Source organism: Osmia lignaria, chromosome 10 (assembly GCF_051020975.1).
Source record: "Osmia lignaria lignaria isolate PbOS001 chromosome 10, iyOsmLign1, whole genome shotgun sequence".
Taxonomy (NCBI): Eukaryota; Metazoa; Arthropoda; class Insecta; order Hymenoptera; family Megachilidae; genus Osmia; species Osmia lignaria.
In genome coordinates, this window is record NC_135041.1 from 9051493 (window position 1) to 9069095 (window position 17603).

The window sequence follows — 17603 nt, forward strand, 5'->3', positions numbered from 1 at the left end:
AGTATTTTTCTCGTGAATTTCTGTTACAGTTGATAAGATTCAGGATGTTTTGAACGCATTCAGGTGAAATTAGTCGTGATTTTATGTGGTGCGATTGCATTACTGGAAGTGCTGATCAACCGTGTCGAGAAATTCCATAAAAGGTGCACCACAGTCTGATCTGTTTTGTGGTCGACGAAAGTACATTCATGTCAATAAATGTAACTGTACTTATTTTCTCTGATAATCATCTGACGACAGATGCTTATCATCCATAAAAATCTGTTACGTTCGAATACATGACATTTCTGGTATCGTTTCCAGAAGGAGAAAATATAAACATGCCAATTATCATTAAACAAATATATCATTAAACATCGATAACGAAATGCAGTAGGATAATTCTTAGATCCTGTTTGAAATCGATAAAAATCGAAATGGAATCGTCGTTACGGTGCACGATGACACGGGGAAAGCGGAAGCAGAGAAAAGTGCCGTTTCGGAATAGAACCGTTGGATAGTTTCGGCAACCGTAGACGCCGATATCTATCGGCGTTGCATAACGATTTCGATCGACGGCGTTGGATCGACTGAAATCGACAAATTGCAAGCTAAAGGGGTTAAGGAGACGTTACTTTCGCAACGGTGTAAGGAGCCAGGACCGAGTCGTTGCTTCCTAATATCGATTTATACCCCGTTCGAATATATAACCCGGGCCTGGTGATCGGATTAATCATACCGAAAGCAGCGACGGAGTCGAACGTTTCGATACCGCTGATCAATTCCCATCGATCGCCCCACCATGAAGTTTCGATTGCCGATTTGTCTGCTGCTCGTGTGCTTAGCCTGTCAGTGCTTGATCGACGCCCGCGAGATCCGCGAGGATTACGATGATCTAGCCGTCGCGGCCTCCCATCATCACGAACATCACGAGCACGGCGGCGGTGACGAACACCACTCGGATCATCATCACAAGCACGGTGATCACGGCGATAAAGGCTACAAATCCTCTCACCATCACGAGAAAGGTGACAAGGGACACCACGACAAGGACGAGCACAAGGGACACTACGACGAAGAGGAAGGACACAAGAAGAGTCATCATCACGAAGATGGTTATTATGACGAGCACCACAAAGGTGAGAAAGGAGAGAAGGGGCATAAATTCCACGAGGAAGGACATTATGGTAAAGGGCACAAAACCAAGGGACACCATGAGGTCCATAAGTTAGACGAGTTCAAGAAGGATAAAGAATTCTTCGACGAACACCATGATTCCGGACATCACGAAGATCACGGTGGCCATCATCACGAGCACGAGCACGAGAAGGGCGGACACTTCAAGAAGGGACATCACGACCATGGAGAACACGATGATCATTACGGTAAAAAGGGACACCATGAGAAAGGACATCACCATCACGATCACAAGGGTCACAAGAGCGACGATGGCCACGACGAGCATCATCATCATCATTCTCACCACGGCAAGAAAGGAGGACACGATGATCACAAGTCGTGGGGCTTTAAGAAGGGTCATTAAGGGCCAATCTCATTGATTGTTATGTTTGTTGAGCATCGTGTTTGTGTTGGTCTTTGTATCTGAACGAAATAAATGTATTCTCAGATCGATTTAACTTGGTCGGAATAAAAGTTTCTATCTTTTACAATTTCGTTGTTGTTTAAATAGGATTAGGAATTGATCGTCACTTGTTAGGTGATTCGGTTTAATTGCAGTCCGATACTTTTTGCTTCTCCCAGAAAACTTGAACAAAAATTCTAACGAGCGTTTCAAAGATTTCACAGGCTGTTCAATGCAAAAAGAAAAAAAAAAAATTGAAACACGACTGTTACAAAACCTTCATCGGCAACGCCTCAGTGGTGTTTGACGAATCAATAACTTTTCAATCGATAACGATTTTTGCAATAGTTCAATGACCTCACGTTTTCTACACTGAACGAGCCATTGCACATTTATCTCCGCAAAAAACTGGGTCAATAACACTTTCTATATTAGTTACCTAATTTGATGGAGTAATAATATGTCCACTGCAATGGCTGAAATTTCTGCATCAGGTATCAACAAAAATGATATCAAGGAAAATTGAAGAAATAATAAACTCATTGAATTGTTTTATTACATACAAATGAAACGATAACAAATAGAGTTATGAAGTTGTATCAATGCTCGGACTTGTGTGTTTTGGCGAATTTAGAATCTTCTTCAGAATCATGATGCTCATGATCATCAAAGAACGATTTCTCGCCTTCTTCAGCTTGATGACCCTGATTCTGATTATCGCGATGTCCCTTCTGGTACCACCCTTTCTTTCCACGATCCTCGTGATCCTGTTCTGAGGAATTGTGTCCACCTTTCTTAGAACCACCCTCGGCTGTCTTGTAACCCTTGTCGAATTCCTCGTGCTTGTCGAAATGTCCTTCTTTATGATCCTCGTCGTAGAAATCAGTCTCATTCTTGTACTCGTCTTTGTGGTACACGTTGTGGTAGCCACTTGTCTTGTGACCTTTTTTATGCGACGACGACTGTCCATAATCGTTGCTCTTCTTACTTTCCTCTGCTTCCTCGTGAGAACCGTGTTCTTCAGCTTTATCTAGATGTTTCTTTTTGTGTCCACCTTTGATATCGTAATATCCTATAGATTCACAATCAATCATTACACACTATGACAATGAAAAATTATGATCCCAATCCAAAGTCACCAATTTTATCGTTCAACATTATTAACTTACCTTTCTGGTGTTCTTCATCATCTATACCTTGTTCACCTTTGCTATGCTTCTCACTTTTCTTATACCCAGACTCTCCCTTTTCTCCGTGCTCGGCGTGTTCCTCCTCTTTGTGCTTTTCTCCATGCTCAGAGTGTTTTTTAGCTTCTCCCTCGGCATCTGCAGGTTCAAAAGAAGATCCATCGACAGAGCCACGACCACTATAATTGAACTTTATCACACCACCGTTAGAATCACCATGAACGTCTTCATCATCATCCTCCTCGCTGTCATCTAGCTCCTTCTTCTCGTCGTCGTGATCCTCTTCAACGTCCTCGTCGTAAGTATCTTTCTTTTCCTCTCTTTCGTGTGTAACCTTCTCAGAAACGTAATACGGTGCACGTGGTTGCGAGGTCGCGTGTTTCAACGATTGCTGGTTGCCGTAATTGGCAGCTTCTTCGTGCTTCTGGTGGATAGTGCGCGGAACATCGTGGACGGTCGCGTAGGGTTGCTGATGCAGCGTCGTTTTAGGAATGGCTGATGCAACAGGTGCAGCGGACTCGAGAACGTAGTGCACGGTGTCCGGTGTATGGTAGTACCGTCCACTTCCTTGATTGGTGTACTGCACGTAGTAAACCGGAACTCCCTGTTGCTGATTGTACGTGTACCCAGTCGCCGAACCGTCCAGATCGGTGAATCTCGTCTTGGTCATCGTGGTACGCTGGATTCTCGTCGGCACAGCATCGTTCCGAACAACCAGAGATATGTAACATATTAAAAACGTTCTCGATAGCATGCTTGTAACAACTGATTCGATCTACGAGATTGTTGCTCTGTTATTTCACGTCCAACTGGAACGTACACTGGTGTGTCCATGAAACGGCGTATTGCCTTATATACACACGAGAACGTGATTCGATGGGTGAATAAGGGATCGCAGAGTGGAACCGAGTATTCCATGGTCGAGCTCGATAATTCAAGTACGTCGTGTTATTGACGGCTGGCCAGTCTGCTTGTTCTACGGAATCGTCGCGATTTGCGTAATACCAAGGGAACGCTTCCAGCGCTGATATAATAGAAACGCAAGCTTTGAGAATCCCTAGACAGATATATCAATTTCTGGAAAAAAACGGCTCCTTCGTGGCTTTGATGGATGTTTCGTAAAATCTATGATTCCTGTCATTTCTTGCTCGTTGTTATATTGAATGAAATTTTATTTAAACAAATAATTTGCAAAATGATTATTCTTTAAATTACATTTGATGTCTAAAAGAGTATACGGAGTTGAGATCGTATTTCGATCGTTCCAATTCAACCACGTCGATGCGACGAGAAATACTTTCCCAGAAAACCGCGGTTTGCTCGAAACCTCCACATCCTGTCGGACACATTCTTTCAACAGCACTGGGCGAGAGGCGATCGAATTGAATCGTTGGGCGGACCGCGTGACGTATAAAAGAGCAGGACTGATTGCAGCACGATTACAGTGCAAGAGAACCAACAAAGCGGCGTGCTTTGGAACCAGTCGTATACCCGGCATGCATCCAAGTTCCATTTAATTCGTGAATACTCCGTCGACGGAATGAACGTCTTAGGGATAGGGTGGTACACCCTTTACGCGTTCATCTGCGTTTGCGTGCAATTAATCAATGCACGAGGTATCAGCGTGTACGTAATCAATCCGAGAATCCACGATTTAAGAGCGATCGAGATGGAACCTATTTACGGACAGATAGCCAAGTATCCTCCTCATTTTATGGGTAAGAAACTGATTCCGATAAAGGAGCCCCGGCCGAGCAGGAATCTCGCTCTGCCTCTGGAACCGGATGCCGAGATGCTACCAGCTCACTACGAAAGAGTGAAACCTCCTGGAGTCGACCATATGGAATTAAAATACGCTGAAACACAGATTGTAAAAGACATTCCAAAGATTCAACCTTCGAAAGCTCCTGCTCAGACTAGACGCGCTCAACAATCATCCGAAAAGCAAAGATCAGAGGCTAAGAATGATAAAAACGAATCTCAGAAGACGGTTTCTGTTGAGATCAAAGAAACAGGCGATGATCTGACGGAGAAGAAGAAAGTCGAGTATGTCGATGCTGCAGGAAGGAAGAAGGTTCATGATGATCATGATCGCGTTTCGAAACATCATACAGAGAAGAGTAAGAGCGCAGATGATGTTTCTCATGCAGCAAAGAGTAACGATAAAGTGGACCGCGTGGCGACTGGTTATCGCAATATTTATCATAAGGACGAGTACAAAAAGAATCACGATTTCTATGATAACGATGACCATGGTGGGCATTCGAAGCAACACGGACGATACAACGAAAGACACGTCTCCACCGAGGGTACGTTCAAGAAGGGTGACTCTCATGGTGGTAGCTTCGACCAGGGCGAACTTCAGAAAGAGAAAGGGGCAAAGAACTCCGGGGCGAACGGAAAAACCAAAGGTCACGATGGATTTGTTTAAAACTTTCAGGGGTTCGCCAGGCAGAAACAAGGGTGAAAGATTTCGCTTGGTCGAAACGAAATAGCGTTAGCTTTCTGTTATAATAAAACACGAAGCAAAGCGACGAGGGGTTTGTTTGTTAATGTAATAATCTTGTAATTGCTGTTCGTTAATTTCTCATTCGTTCATTTAATCCATTGCTCGTATGTTGACGAGAGTGCTTGGTACAATTGCAATGTATACGTATAATATGATCGAGAATAATTGCATGCCCCATGGTAGATTGTTAACGTAATTTGTATAGTGACTCATTATCCGGACACACTGATGGTCAAAATAATTCGAGAATCATCTGTGGAAATGACTTCATCAATTACTCCAATTCGACGGAAATAATTATCATGCGAAATTATTTTTGATAAGACCCCTTTTATCGTTCGATGGAAACGGTGTCTCTTGTTAATTCTATTATCACTATTCAGTGGGTGTCGATACTTTAACAATACAATTTGATATCAATACCAGTAATCTATATAAATGACACCGACGTTGGTGATGGAATAAATCTAATACAGACTTAATAATATTAATAAATCTCGTTTATTTAACCTTTGAACAACGTTGGAGCATCAATCGTGGCTCAAAACTACGAAACGGTGCTTTGACTAAAATTAGGCGTTTTAAAAATTTATAAAATGAAAAAGGTTAAATCGTTATCTCACTCCTTTATTCCTTCGACCCACATACGCGCACAAATATGAGCGTATAATTTGTACAGTACGTTTATCGTAGGTATACACTTGTCTCTATGATACTTAAGTGTACAGACGTTTGTGGAGCGTGTAAAATCGTATGGATGTACTCTCACACCTTTGCTTCTCATTGTATTTACCTGTCGGGCACAGGTCAGCCGACAAAGATGGCGTGGGTGGTGAACTCGGGCGCGTGTGGGTGCCCGTATATCGGCGACGGTGAAACGCGCCGCGAGTAATACATAAATCAGCTAGTCTGCTGGCTGCCATATCATTTCGTACAATGAATGAATAGAACCGTGTTTGAATTATCATTCTCTACCTTGCTCTTTCAGAATCTAGTTCAACCGGTGCCCCCATCGAGAATTGAAATGTTAATTTTTCAATGAAAATAGATCTTTACTTGTACAATACCAGCGAAAGAAACATGTACACAGGAACACCGCAATTATTTATGTAATTAACAAGGTCGGTTTAATTAAAATCGAAATACGATAAACACATCAGGGTGATTAACGGTGTGTTGAAAAATAATTTATGCTTTCGACCATCCCTGGTCCCATTTTGTGGATAATTTGCGTTTAATATTTGTTTCGCGACGATTAAACGAGTTATCGAATTAATTTGCGGTAAATATTCTGTTACGATATTAATGCAATTTCGCGCTGGATGGCCGATTATTGTTAACGCCCTCGGTTTATCTCCCATCGATATCGACGATTTGGGTTAATTTTTTTCGTTGACGTTTGAAACGACCAGCGAATAGATGAATTAAGAAACGAGAACTTTCGATACGAGTCAAGTTCTACTCATACGTCTGCGTTTCTACATCGTTAGCCAACTTTGTCGAATGTAATCTTTAGTAGGTGAAACGTCGAGTGGAGAATGTTGTTTTATGAAAAACGAATAAGAGATGAAACGAAATGGCAACGTACCTGTTGAAGTCATTCGGGAATTCTGTTGCCAAATGCCTCAAGCGAGCCTCGAATTGCAACGGATTCGGAAATATCAGAGCTAATTTTCATTCCACGCCGAGGAATTTGCAAACAATTTGTTCCGTAAGTGAAATTCCGATGTGTTCCCTCCAGTTATTATGCAAATCGTAGTTTCTAACCTGTTTGCGTAGCGTTTGACACTTGTCAACGCATCGCGATCGTTTCCAAATGTGCATGAAAATATTGAATTTTAATACATCGATCTCGTACTATTTGACGTTTTGAATATTGAGTTCAGGTTACCAACGTCTACTTCATCATGGATTTATCTGGCAATTTAATTTCAATTTTTAGCAGTGATTTGAATTTTGTACGTTTCAAAATTTCAATCAAAATCATCGTCCACCCTCTAATTGTAATTTTTTTATTTTTCAGGATCGTCCTGCTTACATCACGCGATTGGCTCTGCCGCCCGACTACGACAACGTGGTGGACTTCATGTGCGACGTGTACTATAAAGACGAACCAACAATCGTGAACATGGGTCTGGCCGGCACAGAGGCTCCTCTGGTCTGGAGGAAAATGATGGACGATCTAGTGAGGTGCGGATTGTCGTTCATCGCGGAGAATCATGAACATTGCATAATCGGCGCTGCACTGAACTCTCCGACGACCCCGCAAGAGATACAAATGTTGTGCAATTTAGCGAAATGCTGCCAAACCGAGCCCATTAGTAAAGTAATCGAGTTCTATGCATACGTGCTGGATTCAGCGAGGGTCTGGGAACGTTTCTGTGTCCACACCATCTTCGAGCAGTCCAGTTTGGCTATAAGCGAGGAGTATCGCGGTTTAGGGATCGCCCAGAGGCTTATACACGAAAGTTGGATCCTGGCGCGTGATTGCGGTTATCGGTTGTTTCGAATGGACTGTAACAACAGGTGAGCTGAAATACTCGATCTTCTAATAATACTTTTCTAAGACCCCAAATTTTTCACAAGTGCAAAGATGCAGCCAAGAAATGCAACTACTTTTTTTATTACATACTTTGTGACTTTCATCGTCTTATAGGAAAAAGATTCTTTTATTTCGATTCCTTTTCGAACGGAGTAACTTGTCCGCTTCTCCAACAATCCTTTTAGAGAGAAATAACCGTCGTATTTCCAGCAGTGAAACGGAAAGTTTTATTTCTTCCTCGTGTCCTATGGTTCGCTCGATTTAAAGAACTTCTCTCTGATGCACAGTTACTGCGCGAGAATATGCCGTGGTTTCGGATGGGAGGAAGTTTGGAGGATACCATTCAGCCAGTATGTGAACAACGGTGAGGTAGTCTTCAAGTGCGTCAAGGAACCGCACACCGATTGTCAAGTATTCGTTGATCGCTTGAGATATTGCAAAACCTTCCTTCTCCCTTATAAGAAGTGTAAACGAGTCACGCCACCTCCGGCTTGACAGAACGTAGAATCTAGCTACGTATAGAATGGTATTAGGTATGGTTAATAAACATTATAATTTCATTGCAACAATGCAACAGCTCGCAGCTAAAATCAACATCGAATATTGAAACTATTACTGCTTTTGTTTCCCGTGAATCAACTTGCAGCATTGACATTGTTAGAGCCCGAAGCATTGTTTGAATTTCACGTTATCTCCAACATTTGCGAAATTTTGAAATTCCTATTGCTGAATTGCTATTTCAGATCGATTTTGTCTCAGCATCGTCAACAATTGAAAATTAATGACAAAACATGCGCGTGTGCAAGGTTATTGATCGAGATATTGAATTATCGTTCGTATGCTATAGAATTGAAATTTCTGTGAAATATGCAAAACGTGAAAATTAGGATCGTACTTTTTATATTAGACGCAACCTTGTTGGTTACTCGATCGATTGCATCACGTTTCGCATAATTTAGCGCCAATCTCCGCATTAGACATAACGGTCTCGCCGTTATTGCTACAATACCTCCCTTTTTGTCAGCTGTCAGGAAAGTTGCGAGACAGAGAATTGGAAATCACTTTTAAACAGACCGAAACCGACGAAGAATTTCGCGGGTTCATCGACCGTTCGATCTGTCGAGGCCCGCGAAAGTTCGCCAATCGAAAGGAAATAAAACGCGGTAACGTTCAAATGAAATTCGCCATATTTGAGTTGTAAGCCGGTCCCGACTTTTCAGCTAGAACTTCCGCTTTCCTGGACCGTAGAATTACAAATGTCGATGGAGTTTCGAACCTGAAACGAATTCCGTTACCAAGTTCCGCCGGCGAAACGGAAGTTTGACGATCGCGAAACGTCAATTAAACGTGGCAGGGTAACATGTTCTAACATCTATGCTCCGTATCATAAAACAGGGTTTGTATCATAAAAGAATTATGTAACAAATTAAAATCTTTAGAATAAATTAAATTTCGAAAGGAAATTAGTAATTACAATTAAACTTTTTGAACTTAATGATAATATAAGAATAAGGATTAAAAAAAAGAAAGAAATCACAACTTTTACGTCTTTGTCGTTGTGAAACATATTTGTTTGTGTTCACAAAGCTATAAGTAATAAAATATCTCGTAACAATACGCCGTGCGCTTTTATCTCATTAAGTATTAACGTCGTTGTTAGCTTCCGGGCAAACGTTAAGCCAATAGGTAACCAGCGGACTTAATTCCTCGAGCGTTTTAAATGTACGTTCCGCACAAAGTCTCTTTTACCTTTGACAAAACGAACACGCCCGCAGAATCAAACGAGACGTTCCACAAAGGTACGAAATAACGGCAATTACAAAGTGCGGCTTTTATTGGCGCAATTAAACGACGAACGCATACATAAATCTTTATTTAACGGGTTTTAAACGTGTCCAAAGGAACGGTGCAAAAATTCTGGTTGTCCGAGCCGGACCACCGTGGAAATTACTTTAAATAGTCGGCGTAAATTAGCTTTAATCAGAAGAGGTGTCATTCTTTCGGATTAAACAGGACCCCTTTTATAGCTCTATAAAACGGACCGGTGTGACGAGGAAATTAACGCCCGACTCGCTTCAGGTGGACATAAAACCTTGCTCGTTTCTTTTTTCCCTGATTTTTCTGTCACTATGAAACGTTTCCGTTTCGTTCGAGCCGAATGTGCACTGAAAAGTATATTTGTTCATTCATACTTTTTTACCTTCGTGAAATACGTGTTTAGTTTTTGCAATCTCGAGATACGAATACCGTGATCGTTAAATTTTATCAAAATTATCATGAACGTTTTCCGCCGAACGCATCGATGCTCGATCATTCGATCGGACGATTTATTTAGCACAGCGATGCTAGGAGCTGTTCGAATACACCTGATCATAGTTCCAATCCTACGGATTACATGAAATAGTCGATGGTAAGGAGTCGGAGAACGAAGTGCATCAACGAACGGGACGGAGCCGTTCTAAATGCTAACGAGACCCTCGAAGAAGCTCTCCTCCTCCGGAGGCTACGATCCGCGACCGACGAATCTTCATTCTTAGTCGATACACGCGTACTTGCCACGTAAGCGCATGCATTAAATGCGTTTCCAGTGTACGTCGAATCAAAATCAAATCGAGTTTGGAACGTGGTCGGATGGTTGCGGAACCGAGGAGACAGCTAGAATCTAGCCCGACCAAGAGGCGACGTCGGTCCCCTTAACTCACCCCGAAGTTTCTCAACTGTAATTCCGACTCGATAGTTGCCACGGTATTACGGAACTACGCACACCACCTTAACTCCATTAATCATTACGGCTCCGAGATCGGCAGTGGATCGTTTTTGAGAGAAGGACCGAACGAACAGTCGCTACGGCTCGAATCCTAATCCATCTTGGATGGTATACTTACGAGCGACGTCGATCTTCCTGCTACCTAGAAATCGAGCTCGACTCTTCCAGTTACGACCACGTCGACGGTGATCCCCCTTTCCGGTCGATTTTAGAGACAGGAACGATCCATTTGATTGCGCTCGACCCTACTTTTTTCCTAGCATTTAAAAGTCCATCGCGAGAATTGAACTCTAACCCGCGAACAATAAGCGATTTAGAGTTCCGTTAGAAAGGAAAATTAAATCTCAGGTCTCTTCTAATTCTCGACGAGGAAACTTCGGTGAATGGTAGACGAATCCTCAGCAGAAACGATGTCACCCCCGAAAGGGATCCTTGAACACCGAATGGCGCTTGACGTTTGTCGTGGGTTCCGTGCACTTGGACACGCCGAGCTTAATCTGCATAATTCTAACTACCGGTGTAGCGGATCCTCGTGTATTCCGTGGAACACGCGCGTCTAACGCCCGCAATTCCACTAATATCGGGAATTGTTCGTCGAATTGAAATAGTTCGAGCCGGGACTCGGTTGCTCCTCGAACTAGCCTCCAGACCATGCGTGCAACCATCGTCGTGGTAAGTTCATTTCACTAAAGCTCCTTGCTAAATTGTATCGCGCTGCAAACGTCGCAGTCTTCGTAACACCCTTCAAAACCGAACGTAATTCGCACACCTTGATATGCTTCGTTATTAAACTTGGAGCTGTCTTATCGAAGTTGCCGGTCCTTTGATACACAGGATCTCGTTTGACGAGGATAGATGTGAGAAACTAATTAGCAAAATTTGTAACTCGAGATTTCACGTTAAGAGGATTTAGATGTATCTTCAATTGATTCTGAAGAGAAATTACAATGGTGTACCACGTCTGGGAAGACGATTTCTGTGTACGGGAAACAAGAGGATCGGTATGAAACCTGGCATTCCTTTCTGTTAGCAAATCCCTTCCGGTTTCATTCTCGTTAGAGTGTATACACCGTGTCGCCAGGTGTGGCAGACAACACTGATCGACGAAAGAATTGGATTTTGCTGTCTCGCGCTACCATTTCCCACTTTTATCCTCCTTCTACTTCTTATATTCAACAGACCGTTTTCTTCCTCTTGCCACGCCGTTTTTCTTTTGCAATGGCGCATTCGAGACCGAACATAAAACACGACGCTGCTTCTCATCCGGCGCTTTAACTATTTACTCGTTCCGAGCAGCTCGAGCGAGCATCGCCTACCATTGTTCCAGGATCGTTAATAATTCTTCGGTAAATTATCGTGCATTCATTGAAACGAAGTTTCGTGTCTCTCAATTTCAGCTAAAATTCGATAAACTACTTCATCGTTTATTATATACATATCTCATAAATTTCCTTGTTTCTTTTGAAAAATCAGGCAAATTATTACTCGCTTGTCGTTCGCTAATTATTGTTCGTCTCTCGAGTTCTCAGTAATGTATCTAGAAGGTAATTTAGTCTACGCTCGTTTAGGGTTAATCATTAACGAATATCTCGCGATAAGAGTGTAATTCGCTGGTATCCACGTAGCTAGATCGCTCTTGTCAATTGGACTGCGATCCGTGGTGCAGACATTTCAAGAGATTCGGTTAACTGGGAAAATCATATCGTTGTCACACCAGCCAATGTGTTTCAGTTTCGTGTTGGTAATTAGGCTTCCCTCGCTGGCAACGTGCACGTCCATTTGGCAGATGAACCTAACTCACCGAGTATGGATCCATTAACGCGTATATTCGCGCCAAGGAACGTGCACACCGGACAGTATATAGGGTGTAGTGCAATTAGTGGTGTAACTTGGGACGAGGAAATTCTGAATGACTAACCGAGTAAAAAGTGTGAAATAATATGTCTTTCTACATACCTTTATTAACAATGAACACGTACACTTATGTATTTAAAAAAAAAATCATCACGAAGGTTTGTAAATTTATATACACCTTTGAAAAATATCTTATCATCGAATATGTCAGTGTTAGAAACTTAAAATGTATTGCCCTGATAAAATAATGAGACAGTGTTTTTAATTAACCATTTATTGCATGCTGTGTTCTAATAGTAACTGTGTCTCTCGTGTCCTACCTCTCCTTCCAACCGTTCGCTTACAGTCGTACCAATCTACAATAGTCAGAAATGTTGTTAAATGTAATTGACATGCAACCTCTATGAATGTTGCTTCGCGCATAAACTATTTCGAAACACCCTATATATTCTCGACGCATCCCCTGATGTAGAACCACTACCTGTCCGTCTATATCACTAATTATGTGACACCCTGTGTGTATACAACAGCTAACATCACCGTGAATGCATACGTGCATCCACCAGGGAAGGGCATGAACGCATACAACAAAACGAAGCCACCGATCTACCGTATTCTACAAACATCGCGGTAACAATGAGGAGAACCCTTTGCCTGAGCGTGGAACGCATATCTGGCTCCGTTTATGGAATGCGTGTGTTGCCGGTGCAATTGTGACGTGGACATATCTGCGGATCCAGTGAGATTATGCTACCCCAGCTTGCGTTACAACGCTATGCAACGTATGTTGCATACTGCCATTCCCCTCGTAAATCGCCTTGTTTATAAACGTGTTTGCTACCGGCTCGAGATTTCCTCTGACGTTCTTAACCTCTGGCTAGCTGACTAACCGTCTACATATTCAGTTGGCCTCTGAAACGCTTCGTCATAGATGTATTATAATTAAACGTAGGCAGAATTTTTGCCTACCGTATCTTTCGCTTCGAATAGGGAGAAGGAAAATTTATTAATGCACCGATAAACCAAGGCGCACGGTCTCTCTTTTTTTATTTATCCCGTGTATGAACATGTTGAAATGAAAATACTGAAACGTCTACCCTCGTTCCTGCTAAAATATAAAAGAATAGAAACATGAACGATTCAGGAGCGATACGGTTAGTCGAATAAGTAAACACGAAAATTGCTGTGCAGTTTGAAGGGAGCGATCGCGTCGTTACAGGGATCGCACGTGTGGAATGTTGAAAAGGCAAGCTTACGTGCAGGGCTGCCGCTTTTCTTTATAGCGTCGCATACGTAACGCGACATCCTTTCTCATCCCGTTAACCCAGAAACACCCTTGTCGCTCGTTTACCTACACCACGGATCCCTATGTTTTTACTTGTCGCGCGTTTGATTTGAAACGTAGTTTATGACACTGGAGTGATGGCGAAGAAGGGAAACCGGAATGGAACGAGGCGCGTTACCATTCAGCCGCATGGTTCTGGGCGCGTATAAAAATACAAACAGGAATGAAGATGGAATGATCTTAAAAGCAAACTGAGAATCCATGTTCGTTTTATTGCGTTTCCATAGTGCAAAAGAAATAGAGAAGGTTTCGTTCAGATTTTCCTAGATTTTTCAGCAAGGATAATAAATTGCAATTAAAACGCTTTACATTATTCTAAATTATCGGGGACGAACGATTCAAGCTTTTCTTAGAATTTCCGAGTCCCGACACCGAGTCCTCTGCCCGTAAACTTCGTTTACATAAAATTCCCATTTGAAGCTTCATCGTCACTTACACGGTACGTTAAATCCCGGCACGATTTACTCCCTCGCGAGGAAAAATCTGGATCCCTTTCTTATCTACACAATTTTACGCGCAATTAATATTTACACCGCGACACGGTTCTCCTTACGGAACATTTCGCGACGATCAAACACGAGCCAAGGACGCGATAAAACGAAATCAAGAGGGCCGAAAAAAGTTGGCTCGATTCTTTTGAAATTCTCTCGAATAAACGAAGGGAACGAAGTCGTTCGGTACAACTGCCAGTCGACCCCGTAAATATCGCGCACCATAAATACCGTGCGAGCTATTTAAACTTTTCCAATTACCTTGATATCTCCCATCGATGCCGTCCTCGCGGTGTTCCAGACTGCTCGGCCACCACTTCCGCTGGAAAGGTTTCATAAACAAGCCTTTGTCCCACGGTCGATCCGAAAATTCAATTGGAAAGTTCATTCGGTCAACGTGAGGAGGCTGGAAACGTAGCATGCCACTTTTCTGTCGGACCCGCGACACCGAGTTGCCACCCCCCTGATGCCTTCAATTTCCTGTACCGGTTTTCCGTCTGACAAGCGTTCACCAGCTGATGTACAGAGTTCGTTTGTTCGTATTCAACCGGGAACAATTTCATTTCTTTTGCTTTCTATTTTTCGTGCATGCTCTGTGCAGTTCGGTTCAAAGAGTGTTGTCAGCAAAGTTACAAACACGCTGTGATTTCTTTTTTTAACGATGTTTTTTAAATTAGGCAGCGTTAGACCGTTCTAAATGGCTGATATCTACGGTAGGGCGTCGTTTGCAACACGCTCAGCTTCGGTCGGCTCGCGTTATTGTCAACAAGCCTAGGCGTTTATTATATTTGTCCCCGACGTTCCCGGCTCGCGCACAGCAGTAATATAATTCAGCATGCAGGGCTTGCTGAAAATCCGCCGAGCCGCACTCGCTGATGCTCTGTTTACCCGAAACGTGTCGGAATAATAATCGCGGGTTTGTTAAATTTCAACGCTTCGAACGGTGCGCGATAGACGGCCGCGTTTGAGTGCTGGAAATCACCGTCGTAGAATTTTATTTATTAATACACCTAATTTGAAATACCACAGAATTATCGCTATATTCTTTGGAACGTCGCAATCGCGTTCGCGAGGATTCGACGAACGATCCGGGGGGAATACGAAATCCTAGCTCCATTATATCGTACAGACGTCTCTTATGTAAAAGACAATACCACCGTCGGGTAACTGTTTTATGCCGTTCTAACAGCACCGCGGAGATTATATGGGCTCTAGCTGCAATTTGCAGATCGATAGATTTTAACGCACTTGGCAGATCTCTCGTGCAATTGGAATGTTTCCAGCGGGAACGGTCCAGGGACGTTAGTCGGCTACGTAATTGGTATTCTTGACGCAGGAATTCATTTACGAAGTCAACGAGCGTGAAAGAGACTACGAAAGATATTTTTAATAAAGGAACAACGCTCGGTGGTGATAAATTCCTCGCCGCTTTGTTTCGTTCTTTGTATTCAAATTCTTTACCCGTGTGCAAGCTTCCTCGTCCTAATGACGAATCTTCGAAGTTACTGGCTATAGCAATCTAGCATCTTTCCAATCCCTAATTGTATTTTTAGAATCAACAGTCACGGTAATAAAATTCCACGTTAGATTCGCCGTTAATTCGACGTTAGTCTTTGAAATACACCAGCAAAGAACAAAGGCTCACTGAATCAGCTGTTCAAATTTTGCTTGTCTAAAGAACCATTAATCTGGCCACTTTCTACCATTATTCTTTCGACTGTGCCCGGGCTTAAATTGCAGGATATAACGGCGCAAGGAAATTCGAAGTGCTTAAACGAGCACTAATGACGAATTTGCTCACCGCTTCACGGAGCGCCGCGCCGTTTTCTCCGATTTTTCCACTCAGCTTTGCTCTCAGACCGCCTGCTGACGGATATAATTACAGTTGATACCGGATTTACCTTCTTCACCCTAATGTAACGGCAAATATTTACGAGTCGTCGGGGTTTAGGAAAATCTTCCGTGGAACAAGTAACAGTCTGCCTACACTTTTCGTCGGCGGACCGTATTTGTCCATGCCTATTCGTATACCTTCGCATTTCGCGAGTGTTTTAATAAAAATAACCTCAGACTTTTCCACCGCGGAAACCGCTACCCGCATTTTCCAGACTTTTCTCTTCTTGCTTCCGCGGCTTCTGTTCTTCTTCGCGTTAGTCTGGCAAAAGGATAAAACGAAGATGAAATAAAGGAAAGGTAGCGTGCTTAGTCTTCTTTTTTCATCCCTTAATCCCATTCTCGTTTTCTTTCTCTTTGCCATAATTAAAATGATTAACTGTATTTCTAATACCTCGCGCGGTTGATCTGACCATATCTTCGTTTTCTACTCACGGTAACTCGTTTCAAAAACTTTGACTCTTCGAGCCGTCCATTTAATGAGACCGTCCGTATCCTGTTTCACAAGACAACCGGCATAAATTACAAATTTATTTCCAGCTTCGATTTGTCATTGACCGGTGGAGAGAATTGAACGGCGATGAATCGAAATAATCAAGAAGGGATTTGCATACAACGCGAGCGCGGAGATCGAGTGTTCCTTTATCAATCCGGATGAATTGATTCTGAAAGGAATCTTGATTGCGCGTCGACGACCATTCAACGAAGGATGCACATCCAACTTTTCGATCAATCGTCGGGCCCTTACTCTTATAATCGTTACGACGTTACAAGAGGCGGGGCTAAACAGAATATCGGAGAAACGAAAAGGGATGAAAATGGTCGGGTATTTGAATTTCCCGAAATGTTTCGCCGCAGTTCTCGTAGCGAGCAGCAAGTTGGCTGAAATAAGTCGTAACCTGGCTGCTAAACGACCATGTTTTTGGACGTTTTGCGTCGTTCCCCGATTAACGCGGCTTGTACTCGAGGATTTTGGAACATTTTGCAATTAGGCGAGGCTACAGAAGTAGACAACAGAGAGTAATTATAAAGTGAATATTAAGTATAAATGGATATTTTGAAATCTTGTTAAGCTTTTCTCGTGGAGCTTAAAATAATGAATTTCTTTAACCCTTTGCTCTCGTCCCTTTACCATTTCAGGTAAAATAATAATTAATTGGTGCAATATATTTCCATTACAGTAACAGTACCATAGATTACCCTACGGTATCGCGAAGGAAATCAGAAGGTACGATCGCAGGACTATCGTGACTCGAATCTTCGTGTTTATCTATGGAAATTGTAAATTCCACTGTTACAAGTAATTCGATGCAGATCGTCCAACGAAGATGGTAATGCGACCGATAAATTTCCATCGCACAAGATGGAGGTAACCATCTACATCTGAACGGGATCCGTGTTCGTTTCTAACTGGACGTTCATTTCAATTTGACAGCATATTCAGCGAGTTCGTG

General features: G+C 42.6%; 4 protein-coding genes across 5 annotated transcripts; 3 read left to right on the forward strand and 1 right to left on the reverse strand.

Annotated features, from left to right (window-relative positions):
• The first annotated feature begins 582 nt into the window (after positions 1-582).
• LOC117611618 (uncharacterized) lies at positions 583-1522 on the forward strand. Its single transcript, XM_034339629.1, has one exon. The coding sequence runs from the start codon at positions 782-784 to the stop codon at positions 1520-1522; it is 741 nt and encodes a 246-aa protein (XP_034195520.1). The 5' UTR covers positions 583-781.
• A 638-nt stretch (positions 1523-2160) lies between these two features.
• On the reverse strand, positions 2161-3558 carry LOC117611635 (uncharacterized). The gene is made up of 2 exons (XM_034339650.2): positions 2731-3558; positions 2161-2633 (listed from the first exon to the last, which is right to left on the reverse strand). The coding sequence occupies exons 1-2, from the start codon at positions 3500-3502 to the stop codon at positions 2161-2163; spliced, it is 1245 nt and encodes a 414-aa protein (XP_034195541.2). The 5' UTR covers positions 3503-3558.
• A 577-nt stretch (positions 3559-4135) lies between these two features.
• LOC117611616 (uncharacterized) lies at positions 4136-5933 on the forward strand. Its single transcript, XM_034339625.2, has one exon. The coding sequence runs from the start codon at positions 4289-4291 to the stop codon at positions 5177-5179; it is 891 nt and encodes a 296-aa protein (XP_034195516.2). The 5' UTR covers positions 4136-4288; the 3' UTR covers positions 5180-5933.
• Positions 5934-6149: 216 nt separating this feature from the next.
• Positions 6150-9279, forward strand: LOC117611617 (arylalkylamine N-acetyltransferase 1). Of its 2 annotated transcripts, none has more exons than XM_034339626.2 (4): positions 6150-6968; positions 7281-7783; positions 8087-8332; positions 8543-9279. In XM_034339626.2, the coding sequence occupies exons 1-3, from the start codon at positions 6834-6836 to the stop codon at positions 8292-8294; spliced, it is 846 nt and encodes a 281-aa protein (XP_034195517.1). In that variant the 5' UTR covers positions 6150-6833; the 3' UTR covers positions 8295-8332; positions 8543-9279. The 2 variants fall into 2 exon arrangements, with proteins under 2 accessions (XP_034195517.1, XP_034195519.1); XM_034339628.2 differs by having other exon boundaries at positions 9020-9279.
• The last annotated feature ends 8324 nt before the right edge of the window (positions 9280-17603 follow it).

Excerpts from the sequence above, each read along its gene's own strand:
- LOC117611616 (XM_034339625.2), top strand. The coding sequence starts at position 4,289 with ATGAACGTCTTAGGGATAGGGTGGTACACCCTTTACGCGTTCATCTGC.
- LOC117611617 (XM_034339626.2), top strand. The coding sequence starts at position 6,834 with ATGGCAACGTACCTGTTGAAGTCATTCGGGAATTCTGTTGCCAAATGC. Across the intron at positions 6,969-7,280 it reads ATTTGCAAACAATTTGTTCC|GATCGTCCTGCTTACATCAC; the intron begins GTAAGTGAAATT and ends TTTATTTTTCAG. Across the intron at positions 7,784-8,086 it reads CGAATGGACTGTAACAACAG|TTACTGCGCGAGAATATGCC; the intron begins GTGAGCTGAAAT and ends TCTGATGCACAG.
- LOC117611618 (XM_034339629.1), top strand. The coding sequence starts at position 782 with ATGAAGTTTCGATTGCCGATTTGTCTGCTGCTCGTGTGCTTAGCCTGT.
- LOC117611635 (XM_034339650.2), bottom strand. The coding sequence starts at position 3,502 with ATGCTATCGAGAACGTTTTTAATATGTTACATATCTCTGGTTGTTCGG. Across the intron at positions 2,634-2,730 it reads TGATGAAGAACACCAGAAAG|GATATTACGATATCAAAGGT; the intron begins GTAAGTTAATAA and ends GTGAATCTATAG.